We start from the raw sequence: 19410 nt of genomic DNA on the forward strand, positions 1-19410 counted from the left end.
TGCTTGTCACAACTCTGTTTTACTGATTTATCCATTTGTTTAGCGTAACGCCCCCATGTGAGCATAAACTCCGTGAAGGCTGGGATCGTTTCCATTGTGTTAACTGTTATATCCCCTAAGCTTTGAACAGAGCTAGAACACTCACAAGTGCAAAGCCATATTAAAGCAAGGTGGGGGCAACTAAACTGACCTAAGGAGCTATGGGAGTACTCACAGATCCAAACTGCACCTAAACAAGTACGGAAAAGGGGTGAAAACTAAAAAGACAGAGAAAGGTAGAGTCCCGGCAGAAGCAATCTCGCGAGGTCATGGGCAGCCAAGATGGCTTCCAGTACTTACCGCCACACCTAATATGGCGACCCCAGCGAAGGTTCCTGGACGAAATCACGCGAGAGTTGCATCACGGCTACAGTCCGTGAATTGAGCTGGGGGTGTGGAGCAGCCAAGATGGAGCCGGCAGCCGGCGGTCCCGGCCCGCTGATCATGAACAACAAACAGCCTCAGCCGCCACCACCTCCGCCACCGGCAACCGCGCAGCCTCCACCCGGAGCCCCGCGGGCCGGCGGGGGCCTCCTGCCCGGGGGGAAAGCCCGAGAGTTCAACCGCAACCAGCGCAAAGACTCGGAGGTAAGGAGCTTCGGGGGGCGAGTGTAGCACCGGGCGGGTGACGGCGGGGGACCCGGGCCCGGGGCCGCTTTCGGGTTCCAGCTGGGCTTCCGGAGGGTTGGAGAGAGCCCGGTGGGAGAGTTGTCATTCTACAGTGAAAGGAACAGGAAGCAAGGTTGGCACCCGTGGGGCCGGGGGCGTTAAGCCGGGGTCCCATCCCCGAGCTCCGTCGTTAGCCAGAACCTCCCGGAGCCAGCGACTCCTCGTGTGCTTTTCTGGGGCCGGGGCTAAGGGTGCGGCCTCCAGGCCCCAGCCCCTGGGGAAGCCGCACCCGGTCCCAGTTCGGGGGTGAGGAATCAGTGGTCTACTGGAGTGAGTGCGCTCCAGGGGTGGGCGGTGTGTGTGGGCATGGAAGGGAGCTGGAAGCCGGACGGAGTTAATTATCACTAATAGTACTACTCGTCCGGAGATTTGAGAGTAGGCGGAGGTAACATTCCCAGTTCGGTCTGACCTTAGCTATTTACAGGTCCAGGCCATAGTTTCACAGTGCCTAGTGCGCCAGATGCTGAAGTGTTAACGATCACAAATATACATTGTAAACAGGCATTAGGGCTCAGCATTCCCTTTCTTGCTAGAGGGCTGTTCCTCCGGTTCCGGAGACACCTTAGTCTGAAGCTGACTAGTCACCTCACCCCGAGTTAAAGAATTCCTCCCACTCCCTCCCAATGTAGATTTCATGAATGAAGACACGCACGTCGCAGCATTTTAGGGCTTCTTAATCAGTACGTTCCCAGAGTATTTACTGTGAGGTCGTCTTTACGAGAGAACTCAGAGGCTGATCAGCAGTAAAGCTCTTAATACTGAGAGGGAATTCCTCCTTGTCCAGACGCAGTATACCAGTCATACCAAAGGCTGAAGATAAGTGAAATCAGTTCCTCTCAAGCTTTTTTATTTTGTTGTCAAGTACAAATCTCTGGCAAAGCGTGTCAAAATTTGGCAAGTCCAAAAGAGAGGTGCACTGAGCTTGATGGGAATTATTTGAAAAAGCAGTGAAGCTGAGTTTTTAGGAGTCTTTGCCTGGTGGGGTGGGAGGATTATGAAAGTGGTGGGGGTGAGCCCACCCTTATCAGGAGAGGAGTTACGGTTTAAAATTTTTCTAGGTTGTCTTGAAAGATCAAATAAATAACCTTTGATGCATTTGAATTTCTCCTTCTATACTTTAATTTCCATATAGACTCAACACGTGGAAGGCCAGTCAGTGAACACTTAAGCTGAGAGATCTGTTTCAATTTATTTTCTTAGAGATGTCTGTGCTGCTCTCTCTCTTGGGGCAAAGCTGGAATCAGTAGCCTGGTAGCCTGAGCAATGCCTGGAGGACAGGGAGGACATCACTTGATGAGAGCCCACTGTGTGCTACATAATTTTGATTAGTCCTTAAAAACCTTCAAGATAGATTTTTGTCATCCCCATTCCATAAATGAACTGAAGCTCAGGAACTTGTGAAAGTGTGCAGTCTGTTGCCTCTGACAGAGTAGAGTTCTTCATGTTTTTCAGTGTCTGGGTTTGTTATGTCATTCTGTAGGTGGTCTTTGTCTTCCTAAGTAGCTTATAATTAGGCCTGAAGACTTTACTTTGTCACCTCTTCTCTCTTCCCAGCACAAGGTGTGTTCTCAGTGATCACCTATCCCCACCAGTGAAAAGATTCTCTGTCACATTCTCTCCTGTGTGTGTGGGAGGGAAACCATTGTTAGACTGCGCCTTCTCTGTCTGTCAGTTCTCACTGAAATTTGAGAAAAGGGCAGGAAAACTGAGGGTATCAATACTCATTTTGTCCTGAGCTGTTGATGGCCTACTACTAGCCAGAAAGAAGCGAGGCTTCCGGAATCTTAGCATTGTATGGAAGGGGTCATTCACTGCACAGAACACTTAGAAGTTCTGTGTTCATTTATCTCACAAGATTTTATTTGACTATAAACTCTTCATTCAGGGCACCTGGGTGGCTCAGTGGGTTAAGCCTCTACCTTAGGCTCCGGTCATGATCCCAGAGTCCTGGGATCGAGCCCTGCTTCTGGCTCTCTGCCCAGCAGGGAGTCTGCCCCCCCTACCCTTTCTGCCCACCTCTCTGCCTACTTGTGATTTCTGTCAAATAAATAAATAAAATCTTTTAAAAAAACTTCATTCATTCATTCATTCAGGCAAGGTAGTATGCTGGGCATTGTGAAGTCGCTGGTGAACAGAGTGGACAAAGTTCTCCTTCTCAAGGAATGGAACTTGCATATTGTGGAGAGACAGACACAAAACAAATACACATGCTGGCATATAATTAGAAGTTGTGCTCTTAAGGGAAAGTGGAAGGTGCTCTGCAAGGGCCCAATAGGGAAACCTGAGCTAGCCCCGGAGACAAAATGTGATAAAACCCCAGCAAATTGGAGGCAGTGGTGTCTTGTAACACAGCAGTGTCTCTAGACGCATATTATTTCCTCCTTCAGAAAGCACTCACTGTGGTCTTTTGCATTACTGTCTCCTCTCCTCCTCAGGGCTATTCCGAGTCACCAGATCTCGAGTTTGAATATGCTGACACAGACAAGTGGGCTGCAGAGCTCTCGGGTAAAGCACAGACCTTCTTATTATTTAGGATTTTTTTTTCTGTATTGATCTTTAATAAAATTAAGAATGAATGTCATTTTGGAGTTCATTTTTTCCTTTGGTTACCTAGTGATATATATACGTATATATCAGTTGTATAAACTTGCATATATACACACACACACACATATATATATACACATACATGTTAATTATGGGGTTCCAGCTATGTGTATCTCATAACTTTGGTTTTTCCTTTGCTTTGGTGAAGCCTCTCTGCTGTGGTCCGCTAAGCTGGCTGTGGCCTAGTCGCAGACAGTGGTGCTCCTGGGCCATACACTATCTGCCTGACAGTGGTTTCTCCTGGAGCAGTAGATGTGCATGAGGTCTGCCAACAGGTGTGCCTGCATCTGTGCACATGTGTTGCCGCCACTGCTACTCACATGTAACATTAGGCTAGCCTGAGCTGCTTCTCAGGCCTCCATAGTACAGGTCCTAGTTAGGAGATCATAGCCATTTGAGAGGCACATGTCCATGACGGCAGTCCGCCTTGTGTGGCATGGTGGGATTGAAGTGCACCAGACTGGAAATGCCTGGACTTTTGTGTAACCAGCATTCTGATTGTGTGCTGCAAGGGGAATCTGCATTCTTTCCACTGTGCACGTCAGAGCACTAAGACCCCCTTAGTAACTGGATAGTCCAAGAGTCACTGTGACTCAGGGAGAGAGTGGAGCCTAGAGGCAAATGCCTTATAGTCTCTGCTATGGACAAGACCTGCTGTGGCATGTGGACATGGAGCTGATGAGACTTTGTTCTTGATAGAGCTGTACAGCTACACAGAAGGGCCAGAATTCCTGATGAATCGAAAATGCTTTGAGGAGGACTTCCGGATCCATGGTGAGATGATTCTCCACACTTCTTGGTTTCTTTGACCCAGAGTCCTGAGAGCTGCAGAGCTTCTCTTAGTCATCTGAGTGACTTGAGTCATCCTGGACTGGCCCAAGAAACCTGCCAAACCATGATTGTGCCAGGCCCCATGTGACCTTTAGGGTGGGCTTGCTGGTGTTCTGGTGGTGGCTTTGCAGAGTGTGAGTACTGGGGGGAAATCTTTATGTGATTAAAATTGCATCAAAAAACAGCAGTGTTTTAGTCTGGAAATTTGTAGAGCAGTACATGATCTTCTGCCTTACCTAGAGAGTTAACTTCTCTCTCTGAGTGTTCTGGCTTTGTGACAGTCTTGAATGTGGTGAGTTAACATAGGTTCATTCCATCGTGAGGATTTTTCTGGGCTCAAGTGCGCCTGGTCTCTTGCCCCACAGTAACAGATAAGAAATGGACCGAGCTGGATACCAACCAGCACCGTACCCATGCCATGAGGCTCCTGGATGGCCTGGAAGTCACTGCCAGGGAGAAAAGACTCAAGGTGGCTCGAGCAATTCTCTATGTTGCCCAAGGTACTGAGCGGGCCCCCCAGGCACCCTGCAACAGCTTTCAGTGATGCCGTCCAGTGCGATCCTGGGAGGGCCCCTGCGAGCTGTGCCTGTGTTTGCAGGCACGTTTGGAGAGTGCAGCTCGGAGGCAGAGGTGCAGTCCTGGATGCGCTACAACATCTTTCTGCTCCTGGAGGTGGGCACGTTCAATGCATTGGTGGAGCTTCTGAACATGGAGATAGAGTGAGTTCTTCTGAGGAGCTGGAGTAGGGAAGGGGAGGCAGGGGCTGAGGGGACAGGGATGACAGAGCTCAGTGGTTTTGAGAAGGGGGAATGGGCCAAGTGGGGCTGACGGGGTGGTCCCAGGCTCTGTTCTGACTAGTCGGGTTGAACCGTGGGCTCTTCTGCAGTCGAAGCACTTATCGTAGCATTTCATTCCCCCACTGGGCGGCCCTTGTCCGGGCAACTCCTTGTCTTCCTTCCTGGGGGAGGGCCTGACTCCCAGATGTCTCCTGCAGCAACAGTGCGGCCTGCAGCAGCGCAGTGAGGAAGCCAGCCATCTCCCTGGCAGACAGCACAGACCTGAGGTGAGGCAAGCAGCTGGCTTGGGCTCCCTAAGAATGAGATCAGAGCCGGGAACGGGAGGATGTCTTTGGGAGCCCTTGCTATGGGTGTGATCCTTCTGTGCTCGCCCATCTCCATGTGTCCTGAGTCGGCCATGCGGGTTGGGGGCGGGGGCTCTCCCTTGGTGGGACTCGGCTGAGAACTGCTCCAGCAGGAAATCTAGGGTAAGGCCACTTACTAGAGCCCAAGTGACATGTGGCCTCCTGCCCACACTGCTGCTGACAACTTGCTGGTGTGATGCTTTGTGCTTGGTGGAATGCACGCCGTGTGGCTCCTTGGGCTCCACCCTCTGGTGCGCAGCTTGACCCCCATCTCCCTCACGATGTCCTGCCCACAGGCAGTAATAGCAGCTGCTGAACAATGGGGTCACCTTCCCATTTTGTGAGGCCTAGCATCTGTCTCTGTGAGCTTGGTAGTTTTCAGACTGGGTGTTCATGGTGTTCCCCACTGTGGTCCCGTCCCTGGGTACTACCCCTGGCTCCCAGTTTCCACTCCAGCACGGTAGCACTTGCGTGGTCTTGTTTTTGCTTTGACCCTGTGCTGCTTTGTCTGACCTGGCATCTACTTCCACAGCTCGCTCCCAACTCTGAGCTCTTCTTGCTCAGGGGAGCTTAGGGCCAGAAATGCTTTGGGCCATTCTTGTTCATATTCATCCAGTCAGCAACCATTGATGAAGTGCCTGCTTGGATGAACACCTAGCTCGATGCTGGCATGCAAAGCAGAGTAAGATCTGTTATGCCCTTAACAGCAGAGGACAAGAAAGGCCACCCCAAGGGGCATTCTGTGGGACTCTAAGTTTGCTCTGTGTCACAGCCCTCCGCCACCAACTAGCCTTTGTGCACATGCTTTCCTCACATTAGCTGGACCAGGAGAAGCCAGGACGCTCCCTTGCTTTACAATTGTGCAACATTATGAGCTGGCTCTTGTTCCCAGGGTCCTGCTTAACATCATGTACCTGATTGTGGAGACTGTTCATCAGGAGTGTGAGGGTGATAAGGCTGAGTGGAGGACCATGCGACAGACCTTCAGGGCTGAGCTGGGTAGGGCCCTGGAAACCCTGGGGTGTTGAGGCCCTGCCTGGGAGCCGAGGCTGCTGGCCTTTGGGAGGGTCCTGTTCTGCTGGTGGTCCTGATCCCTCTGTGTTGCCTCTAGGTTCCCCCCTGTACAACAATGAACCATTTGCCATCATGCTGTTTGGGATGGTGACCAAATTTTGCAGCGGCCATGCCCCTCACTTCCCCATGAAGAAAGTTCTCTTGCTGCTCTGGAAAACAGTATTGGTGAGTACCTCCTTGAAGGGGAACTCAGCTGGTAGGGGTCAGGCCAGGAGACAGACTTTTCACTATATATCCTTTTAAACATTGAATTATGTGATAAACTCTATATAAATTGATAAATAACTAAACTATAAAACTTAGGTTTAAAACAAAACAGCACTTTTGTCTCACTGTAGCTGAAGAGGACTTGGCCCTTTGGTCAGAACAGATTGTTGGCTCCCTGACACCTACAAGCTGCTCCTCTAGTCATAAAACACCTTCTCCCCAGACAGGCTGCTTCCGAACCTAGAGTGTATGAAGTGATTGGAGACAGAACTAGAGCTGGTGTAATTGGGTCCCCTCGGTCAGAGGTCCCTTGAGGGAAGCAAGAGCAAGCCTTGTGCTAGTGCTCTCTTCCTCAGGGGGTTGGGTAGAACTTGTTTCTGGCTGGGGGAGGAATGGCCAGCAACCTGCCCAGTGCCCTTCTGCACCCAGTGGAGCTGCAGATGGGGTTCCTCCTTACCCCTGGGGCTCACCTCCTCCTTCCAGAGCAGACCAGCTCTGCAGAGCCGGGCTCAGGGAGGTTAGGGCCTCTTTAGAACGGTGTGCACATTTTATTTTGGTCAGAGGTCAAAGCCTCACTGAAGCCAGAGACGAAAGCTGAATACCACTGGGGTCTGTCTTCTAGGGGCATGATGAGAGGGAGCCTGGGTTTTTTTGTTGGGGAGTATGTAACAGTGTATCACCATTTTGAAAGACTGGCATGTATAGCCTTTGAAGCATTTGACTCTCACAGTCTCTTCTAGGAACCTGAAGGCATAGGCTCTTCAGTCTGCCCTCCTGATATGATGAGTGTATCATATGGAGCAAAGCATGGCCACTAGCTCAGTCAGCCTGCATGTCTCCTTCCCTTGGTCTGACTGCTCTACTCCCACGTTGGTGTTGCTAGATCCTCGTGTGAATGGGTTTAGTCCCTTGTTCAGAGATTGGTGCAGGTTGTGGTGTCACGCAGGGCTTGGGGACCCACTCGTGGAGGTGTTGAGCTTGGCCCTGCCCTTGTCCGTGATACAGTGCACCCTGGGTGGCTTTGAGGAGCTCCAGAGCATGAAGGCTGAGAAGCGCATGGTCCTGGGTCTCCCCCCGCTGCCTGAGGACAGCATCAAGGTGATCCGCAACATGAGGGCTGCGTCTCCGCCAGCGTCTGCCTCAGACCTGATTGAGCAGCAGCAGAAGCGGGGCCGTCGGGAGCACAAGGTGAGGGTGACGGATGTCCCCTGTGAGTCCCAAGGGTCCCAAGGTGCAGAGCACATGGCAGCATGCTCCCTGGGTAAGCGGGCTTGTTGGAAATCCTCTCTGACCAGCTAGTCCAAATGAAGGCCTCTGGGCCGGGGACACTGTGTCTCTAACCCAGGGTCTGGTTGACCGTGGGTACTCACAGCATGGCACTTTTGAGACACTGGGGCAAGAAAAGCCTTTCGGGCCCAGCCTGGCCTTCCTCTCAGGTTTTTCCCCTGCGCTTGGCTCCACCTGCCACTTTTCTTTGTTATAGCCTCTCTAGCCTTCTTGCCCTTACAGTTGCTCGGTTGGCGCTTGTCTGATTCCCCTTCCCTCTCTTTTCAGGCACTGATAAAACAGGACAACTTGGATGCCTTCAACGAGCGGGATCCCTACAAGGCTGATGACTCTCGGGAAGAGGAAGAGGAGAATGATGATGACAACAGTCTGGAGGGGGAGACATTCCCCCTTGAGCGGGATGAAGTGATGCCTCCCCCGTTACAGCAGCCTCAGACTGACAGGCTCACCTGCCCAAAGGGGCTTCCGTGGGCTCCCAAGGTCAGGTGAGGCTCAGATGTCTGGCACACTCGTGGCTTCTAAAACCAGAGGCCTCCCAGCCCCAGCAGGAGGTCCTCTACAGGGCCAGGCTGACTGGCTCCGGGATGAAGCTCCTTAAAGTACTCTGTGTTGGCGCAGAGGTCTCAGGGCGCTGGCCTTGCTCAGAGAAACCTGTGTATGGCTCTTAAATCAGTAATGTGAGTTAGCTTTTGGCTAGCCGTACTAATGAAGGGGAGAATCAGGATAGGTAACTGAACCCATCTCCACTTACCCTGGGGTTGTATGTGTTTTTAACAGAAAAATTAAAGAATAAGGAAGAGTTTTTAGAATCATAATTAAGGTGTTTGAGATATGTGTGAATGAATCAATAGGTGGGAAGGTGCCTGGGTGTGTAGAAATGGTATCTGTTTGAAAAGGTGCCAGCTAGGGGCGCCTGGGTGGCTCAGTTAGTTAAGCATCTCTCTGGCTCAGGTCCTGCTTCTGGAGTCCTGGGATTGAGCCCAGGCATCGGGCTTTCTTGTTCAGCGGGGAGTCTGCTTCCCCCTCTCCCTTTGCCCCTCCCCTGCCTGTGCTCTCGCTCACTCACTCTCTAATGGAGAAATAAAGTCTTTTTTAAAAAGCCACCAACTTATGAAATTGGTGGACATGTGAAAGGATACAGAAGTCAGTTTCTTGATCTGAAACTCCAGTTTTCAGTGATATCTGATAGCAATGTAGAGCTAGTCGTCAGGAAATGCAAGACGTGGCAGTTGTTTAAGATGGACCCAGGACGCATAGGAAAATAGCTGTATTTGATAGATCTAATGGTTGTAATAACTTTAGATATTTGAGAAACTCTTTTGACAGACTCACTAGCTGAATAAAGTGGCCTTTTCAGTTTGATGTAGCACCTTAATTTTACCGGTAAACTAGTTACACATAATATTTTCAGGTTATAGATCCAACAACATTATAAAGGACTTTAAAATAGTCTGAAGATTTTAGTTGATTTGTTCGTTTTCTTTCTTTTCTTTTTTTCTTCCCCCTAAAAAGAAAAATAATGGTGGGATACCATTTTTCCTGGCTTCACAATTTTTGTGCATTCTATGTTCTATTGACCATGACACCTTGAGATAACATTTTGTAAAAACCTTGTCTTTGTCTTTGGCAGAGAGAAGGACATTGAGATGTTCCTCGAGTCCAGCCGCAGCAAGTTTATAGGTTACACTCTAGGCAGGTGAGTGTGATCTGACTTCCTTTTGAAGAAAGAGGTAATGGGAGTTCTTTCTCCTGGCTTTTGGTGTTTAGGGATCGAGGCAAATTGCTGTCTAGGCTTAACACAGGTTTTCTTTATTCTCCAGTGATACAAACACAGTGGTGGGGCTGCCCAGGCCAATCCACGAAAGCATCAAGACTCTGAAACAGGTAGGTGGCTTTGAATGAGCTTTTGACCTACTTTGGTCCCAAGGGAGTAAAGTGAGAGCAGTCCCTTGGGAGAAACCTTTTGAAGAGTGTTGTTTGCCTGAAGGAACCTGGAGTGGAGGCATGGGTGGGCTGTGGCAATGCCCTTTAATACAGCTCTTTTTAGTTTTACTTATTTTAGCTGAGTTTTTGTTGGGGGCTTGACTGGGAGTTTATGAGAGATATTCCTTGATAGTTGGCGTTTTAAAGGGCCCAATAAATTGCCCTCCCTTTTCTGAGTCCAAGTTCTAAACAGTTGAGATAGAGGAGTAGAGAGATGGCAGTTGAAACACCAGCTTTATTGCCAATAGAGCGACTGGACAGTGAGGCATGAGAACAGAGCAGTGATATGCACTCTATGTTTTACTTCCAGAATTAGGCAGACTCACTACCCAGGGCCAGGTGGTGCTGGAACCCTCCTAATAAGCCTGATTGAGGAACAGAAGTGAATATAGGCTTTTCTTTTTTCTAAAGAGAAAAGAGTAGTTGGCTGGGCTCAAAGTCCTATACCTCCCCTAATACTCACCAGTTGGCAAAAGGAGGAGGGAGTATGTGGAACGGGTTGGGAGAATAGGGGTTTTTGACACTCTCCATGTGGGAGGAAGCATCAAGAGTGGGGAAGAGGTGTCTCCCCTGACAACATATCAGGAGTGGAAATGTTGATGTCGTTTTTTGAAGTGTATTTTTGAGATTTATAGTATAAGTGGGCTAAGTAGGTCCTGTGCTGCTTGGTTTTTCTGAATCCTTGACTCCCCCTCTGATAGTTTTCTTTTGGCTCTATAGTTATCTGAAAGCCCCTTTCTCCTTTGTTGTTTTCTAATCTGTCATGTGGGTTTTAGGCTGGGTTTAAGAAAACGTGCCCACTTAGAAAAATATTTCAGGTTTTGAGTTAGGGATCTTTGTGGTGACTTAGCCCTCTTTGAGAAGATTGTGTTTGAAGAAAATTGAGTAGGATCTTTGCCAGGGTGTGGGGCTTCGGCCAGAGAATGAGAGGTGTTTCTCTGCTCTCTCTCTCTCCAGCACAAGTACACATCGATTGCAGAGGTCCAGGCCCAGATGGAGGAGGAGTACCTTCGCTCTCCCCTCTCAGGGGTGAGTCTGAGGCTTTCTCTGGCCACCGGACCCCCAGCTGTTCCTAGGCACTAGGAACAGTGCTGGGCCCAGACCGCAAAGCTGCCCCAGGCCCTGCCCTCAAAGCTCCCAGTCTTACTCCCGCTGCAGGGGTGGCATGTGTCTAGTGTGGGGGTCAAGAGCACCGACTCTGAGTCTGTCACCTGCCTCTGACTCCCGCTCCACCACTCAGTAGGTGGCCACTCAGGCAAGTTACTGGATCTTACTATGCTTTGGTTTGCTTGCCCGTAGAATGGGAATAGTAATAGTACCTTCTTCACAAGAGTTGCAGAAAGGATTAAATGAGTTAGTACAGGTAAAGTGCCTCACATGTTGTATTATTCAAGGTTTGCTATCATGATCAATGTCATTATTTACATTGCTACTTACATATGCTCCTCTAGCTGTCTAGCGAGCTGGCTCAGGAGACCAGTCGGGACGGGGGGATCTCTATTTGTACCTGTTGTGTTAAAAGGGAGAAGAGGAAGTAGAGCAAGTACCTGCAGAAACCCTGTACCAAGGCTTGCTTCCCAGCCTGCCTCAGTACATGGTGAGTGCTCCTGCTCTTAGGCTCTTACCTCCTGCTCAGGAGGGCTCTCTATCTGGGGCCCCTTTGGTGTCCCTGCCCACTACACTGGCCTTGAGAGTGCACCCTGCCAGTGTCCTTCAGCCCCTTTTGCCGCCCACCTGCGCTCCTCCAGAAGGACCGCCTCTCAGGGCTCAGGTCTGCCTCTCCCCAGATCGCACTGCTGAAGATCCTGCTGGCTGCGGCCCCCACCTCAAAGGCCAAAACGGACTCAATCAACATCTTAGCAGATGTCCTGCCTGAGGAGATGCCGTGAGTGGTGTTCCTGTGAATGGCGTGGGTCGGGGACCCCCGGGTAGAGGAGAAAGGGGAGTGTTTTCCTCTCAGCCCCAGTCTTGCTAGGTTGTTTCTCTCTTTGGCTCAGTTTCTCTGTAGGTTAAGTTTAGGGTATTCCTGGCTCAGAAGAAAGAAACTATATCAGATTAAATATTTAGTTCTACTGGTTGGGGAAGTGGTTTAGTGTGGTGGGCCTGGATTCTGATGTGGACTCTGCCACTGAGTGAAGTGGGGAAACGTCCTTTCCTTCCCTATAAAGTGAATCAGGCTGTGTTTGACATTTCCTGAAACCCTCCCTCGAAAGTGGTGTGATCAGGACAGCCAGGACATGTAGGTTTAGCTTCTGGACACTTTACCAGCCAACAGCCGAACCTGAGTGGGGTGCGGGTTCTTTCCTATTCACCGGTGATTTGGCAAACAAAGTATTTATCGGTTATCTCAGGGCGCTGGTGAAATCCTTAGGGGTTCTTTTTCTCTGGGGCACTGACCTCATCGCTTTGATACGAGAGTACAAACCGAGATCATTTTATGCTTTGAGAAGGACCTGGGCCTTGATCTGACCTCCTGCCAGCCTGCCAGTACCTCCCAGCTCTCTGGGGTTTGGGCCCCTTGAGTGATGGCCCTGTGAGGGAGGAGGCAGGGATTGGCTAATACCAAAGGGAGTGTCCCAGAACACAAGGCCATCGTGATGATCCTTGGAAGAAAGGTTCCCGAGTCAAATACTAAACCTCCTTTTACAGTGAGAAGCCCTGAATGAAGAAACTGATTGAACTCAGTGCTTTTTCAATTTATCTGACGCCAAAGCCCTTTTTTCTCCATAGTGTGAAATGTCTCAATGTACTAGTGTTCCACAGAATACACTTTGAGGCACCTAAGTTCATATGGTAGCAAAAACTTAGGAAGAACTTGAAAAGGAGAAGTTCATTTTGCGAGGAAATCAGGGAAACAGGCTAAGAATGTGTTTGTGGCCTCACAGGAAATAAATTGTGCTGAGCTGGACTGTCTGCAAGGTGGGTGGGAGGAGCCTGGGGACTGATCTCTCAGGTGTCTGGGGTGAGGGTGGGGGGGGTGGGGGGGGAATGGGGTGCGGAGGCCTCTGCCCAGGGAAGGCTCAGGAATCCCGTGTCTCCTGTGAGCACCAGGAAAGGCAGTGCTGTACACTCTGGTGGCTCACCGGGGAACTGTGTTTCCAGCACCACGGTGTTGCAGAGCATGAAGCTGGGTGTGGATGTGAACCGCCACAAGGAGGTCATTGTTAAGGCCATTTCCGCTGTCCTGCTGTTGCTGCTCAAACATTTTAAGTTGAACCACGTCTACCAGGTACTTCCAGGGCCTGCCTGCCTTATTCACTGGGCCAGGGCCTCAGACAGTGCTGCTCTTCCAGCCCTGAAGAACCCAGGCCTTGACCTTCAAACCCCCTTGAGCTCTGCATGAATGTTTTTAGACACAATTCTCCGACCAAGGCCTTTTATCATGGAAGGAAGGAGGGTGAGGTCCTAAAGGGCATGCTTAGTTTTTTCTGTTGGTTTCAGTTTGAATACATGGCCCAGCACCTGGTGTTTGCCAACTGCATCCCTTTGATCCTGAAGTTCTTCAATCAAAACATCATGTCCTACATCACCGCCAAGAACAGGTGATAAGGATGAGGGAGCAGGAAGGGGTGGGTATGGCCAGATGGCAGGGCTCCCTGCTGGCCTCGCCTCCTGAGTCTGCTCAAGCCTGACAAGCCAGCACTCCTCCAGGCCCCCCGGACACAAAGATGAGTGAGACATGGTTCCTGCTGTGGAGAATGCCAGTGTGTCCAGTCTGAGTCTAAGCTACTCTAGTGACAGGTGGCTCAGTCTGTGCTGGGTAGGAAGGTTCTCATCCTGGGCTCCAGTGCTGTCCTCAGTGTTTGGTGCTTTTTTTTTCTTTTTTTAAAGATTTTATTTATTTATTTGAAAGAGATCACAAGTAGGCGCAGAGAGAGGAAGGAAAGCAGGTTCCCCGCTGAGCAGAGAGCCTGATAAAGACTCAATCCCAGGACCCTGGGATCACGACCTAAGCCAAAGGCAGAGGCTTCAACCCACTGACCCATCCAGGTGCCCCTGTTCGGTGCTTTTTTGAGGAGACTGACTGGGCTTCCTGATCTCTCAGGGGCTCTGCCATGTGCACCGTGAGGCCCTGTCTGCTCTTACCCCTGCCACCCCTTGCCTGGGGCCAGCAGATTTGACAATTTGCCGCAGGGTGAGCTCTCATCTGGACACTGTCTCCACGAGGGGTTTGGCATACATTGATTACCTTGAGAAATCTTCCCCCTCCTCAGGCCCCAGGCTCATTGCTTTGAGGAAAGCAGGGACTCTGGACCTTACAAGATGGCAGGCTTGTCTCTGGCCATAGAGGGGCCCTACAAGCTCTCTGATAGTAGGGATTTCATCTTCCTATAACTGGGGGAACCAAGGGGTGTAGATAAGGCAGAGTCCTACTTCCACTCCCAAGTGAGGGAGGAAGGCCAGAAGCCAGCCCTGTTGTAGCTGCTTCACCAGCCCCTAGCCTTTGCTCAGGATGGGGGCCCTGGCTCTCTGCAGCATCTCTGTCCTGGATTACCCCCACTGCGTGGTGCACGAGCTGCCGGAGCTGACCGCCGAGAGTCTGGTGAGTGGCTGTGCTCTTCCCCAGCTGTTCCTTTGGCGTGAGGGGTGCTGATGGAGGGCCTGCCTCCCCCGACACGGGGATGGAGGTGTGCACAAGTGTGAGGTCACTGTTGAGTGCTGGCTTTTAAAGCACCGAGAGGGCATAGAAGGGCCAGAGGAGGGAGCTTGCCGAAGGGAAAGATGTGGATGTAGGGAATAGTTGGTCAGGGGCATGGTCTTCAGGGGCGGTGGACCCCGAGCTCCCCTGGCCTGGCTGCGTCCCTCTCCCACGCTGGATCTCTGTGGGGTACAGCTCTGAGGTGGGTGCCAGTGCCCCAGGTGTGGGGGCTAAGGGCACAGTCTCCAAAATCCACATGCTCCATGTGTCCTGCAGAAAATTTCTAGGGAGCTTCCATACCCCTGCCAAGCTCTGGGATAGCAGTCCTCCAGGGCTGAGGAGAGGAAGACCCGGCAGTTCTGAGAGAGGCATGCGGGCCTTGGCCACTGCTGAGCCCCTGCAGCTGTGAGGGTTATAACTGTTCTCGGATTCTCCCTGCAGGAGGCAGGTGACAATAACCAGTTTTGCTGGAGGAACCTCTTTTCCTGTATCAATCTGCTTCGGATCTTGAACAAGCTGACAAAGTGGAAGCACTCGAGGACCATGGTGAGCTAGTATAGTCAGCAGGCACACAACTTGGAAGTCTAGGCAGAGGGCCACACCCCGTGCTGTCCCCTCCCAGGGTGTCCCCAGGGCGGGCTCGCTGCTGCCCCTACATCCTTCTCACCGCCTGTAGCCATGTCCTTGCATTTAAAGGGCTCATTCCTGGTTCCTTGCTGAGTTGAACTGGAAGCTAGAAGAGGCTCAGTTGTGCCCTGATGCCGGTGGACACATAGAGAAGGGATTTTTCTATGTCCTCTTAATCTCCAGTGGTACCACAACCACAATTCTGGGAGTCTCCCTTAACCCTGAGTCAGGATGCCTTTGGGGTGGGGATGTCTGTGAGTCCTTGGAAATTTTACATATGTGCACGTAGGAACGTTGGCAGTGAGAGGGTTCACGGCTTGCCTCAGATTTCGCGATGACCCGTGATTTAAGTGGTGGGAGTGTCCCGGGAAACCCCTTAGTCTGGGGAGACGGAGATGGTCAGTTCCCCTGCCTGTAACCCCAGAAGCAGTGAGTGGAGGGCATGGCGCAGGTGTTAATCTCTGCCCGCAACCCGGCCCTCCATGGCCCTTCCCAGATGCTGGTGGTGTTCAAGTCGGCCCCCATCCTGAAGCGCGCCCTCAAGGTGAAGCAAGCCATGATGCAGCTGTATGTGCTCAAGCTGCTCAAGGTGCAGACCAAGTACCTGGGGCGGCAGTGGCGGAAGAGCAACATGAAGACCATGTCTGCCATCTACCAGAAGGTGCGGCATCGGCTGAACGACGACTGGGCGTATGGCAACGGTAAGCTCTGGTGCGAAGCTGGAGATCGCCTTTCCCTCTGAGGGACCCGCAGAGTCCAGGTCCTGCCTCTGTACCATCCCGCTGGGAGCTCCAGGAAAGATGTTGAGAAACTGCCTGGGATTGGCACATGTGATCACCCCCCATTCCTCTGTCCCCCTGAAGGAGTTCCTTTTCCAGAAACTGTCACAAGACGCTTACCCATCTTTTCTCTCCCCACGACCACTGCCTCGGTTCTGACCACTGAAATTCTCACAGACCCAGATGGTTTCCTTGCCCTCCTTTTCTTCCCCTCTATCAGTGCCTCAAACTGAGCCCCTGTGATCTTTTTAAAAAGCAGGTCCTGTGGCACTAACTCCCTAAGTAAAATCCTTCATTAGCTTCTGAACTCTTAAGCAAGGCTTGTGAGGCTGGCCCGGTGTCTCTGCGTAACCTGATCCAGCTTCTCTTCAGCTCAGCCTCTGTCCCACACAGGGATCTTGGCCCATTAGCCTCATTGTCCCCTATGTTCCTTGCTCCCAGCAGGGTACCTCCCTCATACCTGTAGCTGTCGGGTATCCACATGTGTGCTTCCTGTTTGGGCGGCCACCTCGGAGTGGAGTGGGCTCTTCCTGGGCTTTCCTGAGCATGCTGCCACCCTATTCGGTTTCTAGCCCACAGACCCATGGCCAGGTGACCACATCAGCGCCCCAGTGCCCTGTGAATTTGTGCGGAGCCAGAGTGGCCCCTGGGGCCCTGGCCAGGGAACTGAGACAATGAGCTTCCTGCCATCCATCCCAGAGATCCAGAGAGAATGTGACTTCCAGAGAAGTGTATCATTCCGTGGCCCTCCCTAGCTGGGTCCCCACTAGCTGCAACATGGCCTCTTTATAGATATGGTCTCTCTCTTTTTACCTGGTTTTCTTTTGTATCCAAGTAAAAAGTCCTGTCAGTCTTCCTGAGGATGGGGATTGGAAGTCTTCTGCTCTGGGCTGACAGCATTGCAAGCCAGAGTCAGCCTGGCCCCGAGCTTCAGTGAACCCGGGAGAGCTGCCACAAGGGCTTGGCTCCTAAACATGTCTTCCTGCTTTGTCCCAGATCTTGATGCCCGGCCTTGGGACTTCCAGGCAGAGGAATGTGCCCTCCGTGCCAATATCGAACGCTTCAACGCCCGGCGGTACGACCGGGCCCATAGCAACCCGGACTTCCTGCCTGTGGACAACTGCCTACAGAGTGTCCTGGGCCAGCGGGTGGACCTCCCTGAGGACTTCCAGATGAACTATGACCTCTGGTTAGAAAGGGAGGTCTTCTCCAAGCCCATTTCTTGGGAGGAGCTGCTGCAGTGAGGCTCCTGGGCAGGGGACTGACAAGGAAAGGCGGAGTGACCTTGGAGGTGCCCCAGGGGCTGTCCCAGTCCGTGGGTGCAGTGCTCCCACCTTCCTCCAGGTGGCAGCATGGCCCCACAGTGCCCTCCCTAGGCCGCGCTGGGCTGGTGGGGGAGGCCACATTTGGCCCCTCATTGATTCCCAGCGTCCTGCTCTGAGTGCAGTCTGCTCTCAGCTTGGGATCCCCTCTTCCTTCACTCCTCCCTACCCTCTTCTCTTGGACATGGTTGGTTGCAGCTCATTTCTCATTCAGCCCAAGGCTGGGAAAAGCTGGAGTGGGCTGGGAAGCCATTGCATCTGAATCGCAGGGGTCACGCTGACTCTTCCCAAGATGCACAGATTCTTGGCATGTCAGCCTACCAAGGAGGAGGGCTTAGGGTATGGGCCAGGGCCAGAAAGTTGGAATCTTGGTTTTGCTTTGGGGGTTTCTGATGTCATTCCAGCCTTCTGCTAAGTTTCGTCCAGAAGCGTTGGAGAGGCTCCTGCATCTGCCTCAATGCTTTGATTTGGGACGGGGTTAGGGGGTAGGAAGGGAAGCTGAGCTTCGCCAGAGATGCCACTTCTCCTCTGGGTTTGCGAGGGTCTGTAAATACCTATATATATATATCTCTGTGTATTCTCTCGTGTCCTGTGGGGTTTTTAACGTGTTTGTGTATTCTGTTTACATTAAAAAGAAGCGAAACCAATCCCCATTGCGGTGTCTGCAGGAAGTATGGCCCCTATCTCCTCCCATCTAGAAAGTAGCTTTTCCTGCCAGCATTGATGGGTCACCCACTTGTTCCCTGCCAGGCTACCTGCCTTTCCCACCTGAGAGGGAGAAATGGGGGAGTTGACACTTACCCAGAGTGTTTTTCCCCACGTCAATCTGGAATCGCTTCAGCCCAACTCCAGGGCTCCGGGCTGCTGGGGTGACCCGTAGTCCTGTGTGCCTGGGTTTGATGTGATCGCAGTAGAAGCCCCAGGCATCTCTGGATCACACTTCTGAGTTGGCTTCCACCAAACCAGTTGGTAGTGCCAGCGAGGGAGCGGCTGAGTCAGCGAGGGCTCAGCTGCTCTGGGCCCTCACAAGGGTGGGTGGTTGGGAGCGAGAGGAAACCTCTGTGCCCAGAGCCTGGGGAAGCAGTCAGCCTCACAGGGGGAAGGTGTGTGTTTGGGGAGCAGAGGAGCCCACATTGCTGGGGAAGAGGCAAGGGGATTCTCCGTGGTAGGTGTCGGTTGGAGGCCTCCTAGAGCCTGCACCTGGCCTCTAATCCCTGGACACATGTGCTTCCACCTACTTCCATCTCCGCTTCTACCTCCTTCCATCTTGAGGTTCTGTTTCTGGTGCAAGTGATACCATAGGACCGTTCTCTTTTCAGAATTACTTGAAGGTCCCTTCTCTTTTCTGGTGCAAGTGATACCATAGGACCATTCTCTTTTCAGAATTACTTGAAGGTCCCTTCTCTTACCTGTAGGCCATGTGTATTGGATCTTAAGTCTCTGAGGGGTCTTGACTTACAAAGGAAATGTACTCTGGGGAGAATCTCCCTTTTGCTGGTTCAGTGCCTTCCTGGCCTGGGTCTTGGCTGAGCCCCAGTGCAGGCCCCAAGCTGGGCTTCCAGGGTAAGCCTGCATGATTTGGAGCAGCAAGGGTGAAGCCAACACTGTCCTTTTTCTGTAAGCCTCTGAGGTGGGAAGTTCCCTGCGACTGATTGCATTTCTGCTCCTCGGTAACTTGCACCAGACAAGGGAAACAGACACCATTCATGTGTGTGGGATGGATTTTCTTCTGTTCCTAGCCAGGACCAATAGGAAGTATGTATCTTGAGATTTTAGTTCAGGTAAGACAGATTTTCACTTTCCTACTCCACCAGGCAGCCTGGATCACTGAACCAACCTGTCTGAAGTTTTGCTTCCTTCCCCTTTTTATGATCTCCCCAGTCTCTTCTGAAGTTTCCCTTAACCAGAGGTGCCCTTTTTTTCCCCTCTTGGTTTGCAAAGGTCTGTAAATACTTAACATATCTAACTTATCTATAAGTTTGTGCAAACAAGAATGCAGAATATCAACGCTGCAGCTTCATGAAGCCGGAATGGGCAAGTGAATGCCTGCATCTGTGGGCCCAGGGGCTGGCCCAGAGAGGCAGAGCCATATCCTAGCCACAGAGTGCTAGTGCTGGGCTGGCCATTCAGATCCAGGCTTTTGTACAAAAACAGCTTTTGGAACAAGTGGGCCATGTTCTCTTCACAGTTTTCTTTCTCATCTGG

General features: G+C 51.6%; 1 protein-coding gene across 1 annotated transcript; it reads left to right on the forward strand.

The window, feature by feature from the left end:
* Window positions 1-443: 443 nt before the first annotated feature.
* STRIP1 (striatin interacting protein 1) lies at window positions 444-17852 on the forward strand. Its single transcript, XM_044238870.1, has 21 exons — window positions 444-627; window positions 3144-3213; window positions 4015-4089; window positions 4512-4646; window positions 4745-4865; window positions 5141-5209; window positions 6180-6286; window positions 6399-6526; window positions 7574-7756; window positions 8123-8340; window positions 9486-9551; window positions 9676-9739; window positions 10796-10867; window positions 11361-11435; window positions 11626-11723; window positions 12941-13067; window positions 13280-13380; window positions 14315-14381; window positions 14919-15023; window positions 15601-15805; window positions 16880-17852. The coding sequence occupies exons 1-21, from the start codon at window positions 448-450 to the stop codon at window positions 17125-17127; spliced, it is 2514 nt and encodes an 837-aa protein (XP_044094805.1). The 5' UTR covers window positions 444-447; the 3' UTR covers window positions 17128-17852.
* The last annotated feature ends 1558 nt before the right edge of the window (window positions 17853-19410 follow it).

The sequence above is a fragment of the Neovison vison genome, chromosome 2 (assembly GCF_020171115.1).
Source record: "Neovison vison isolate M4711 chromosome 2, ASM_NN_V1, whole genome shotgun sequence".
In the NCBI taxonomy this organism is placed as follows: Eukaryota; Metazoa; Chordata; class Mammalia; order Carnivora; family Mustelidae; genus Neogale; species Neogale vison.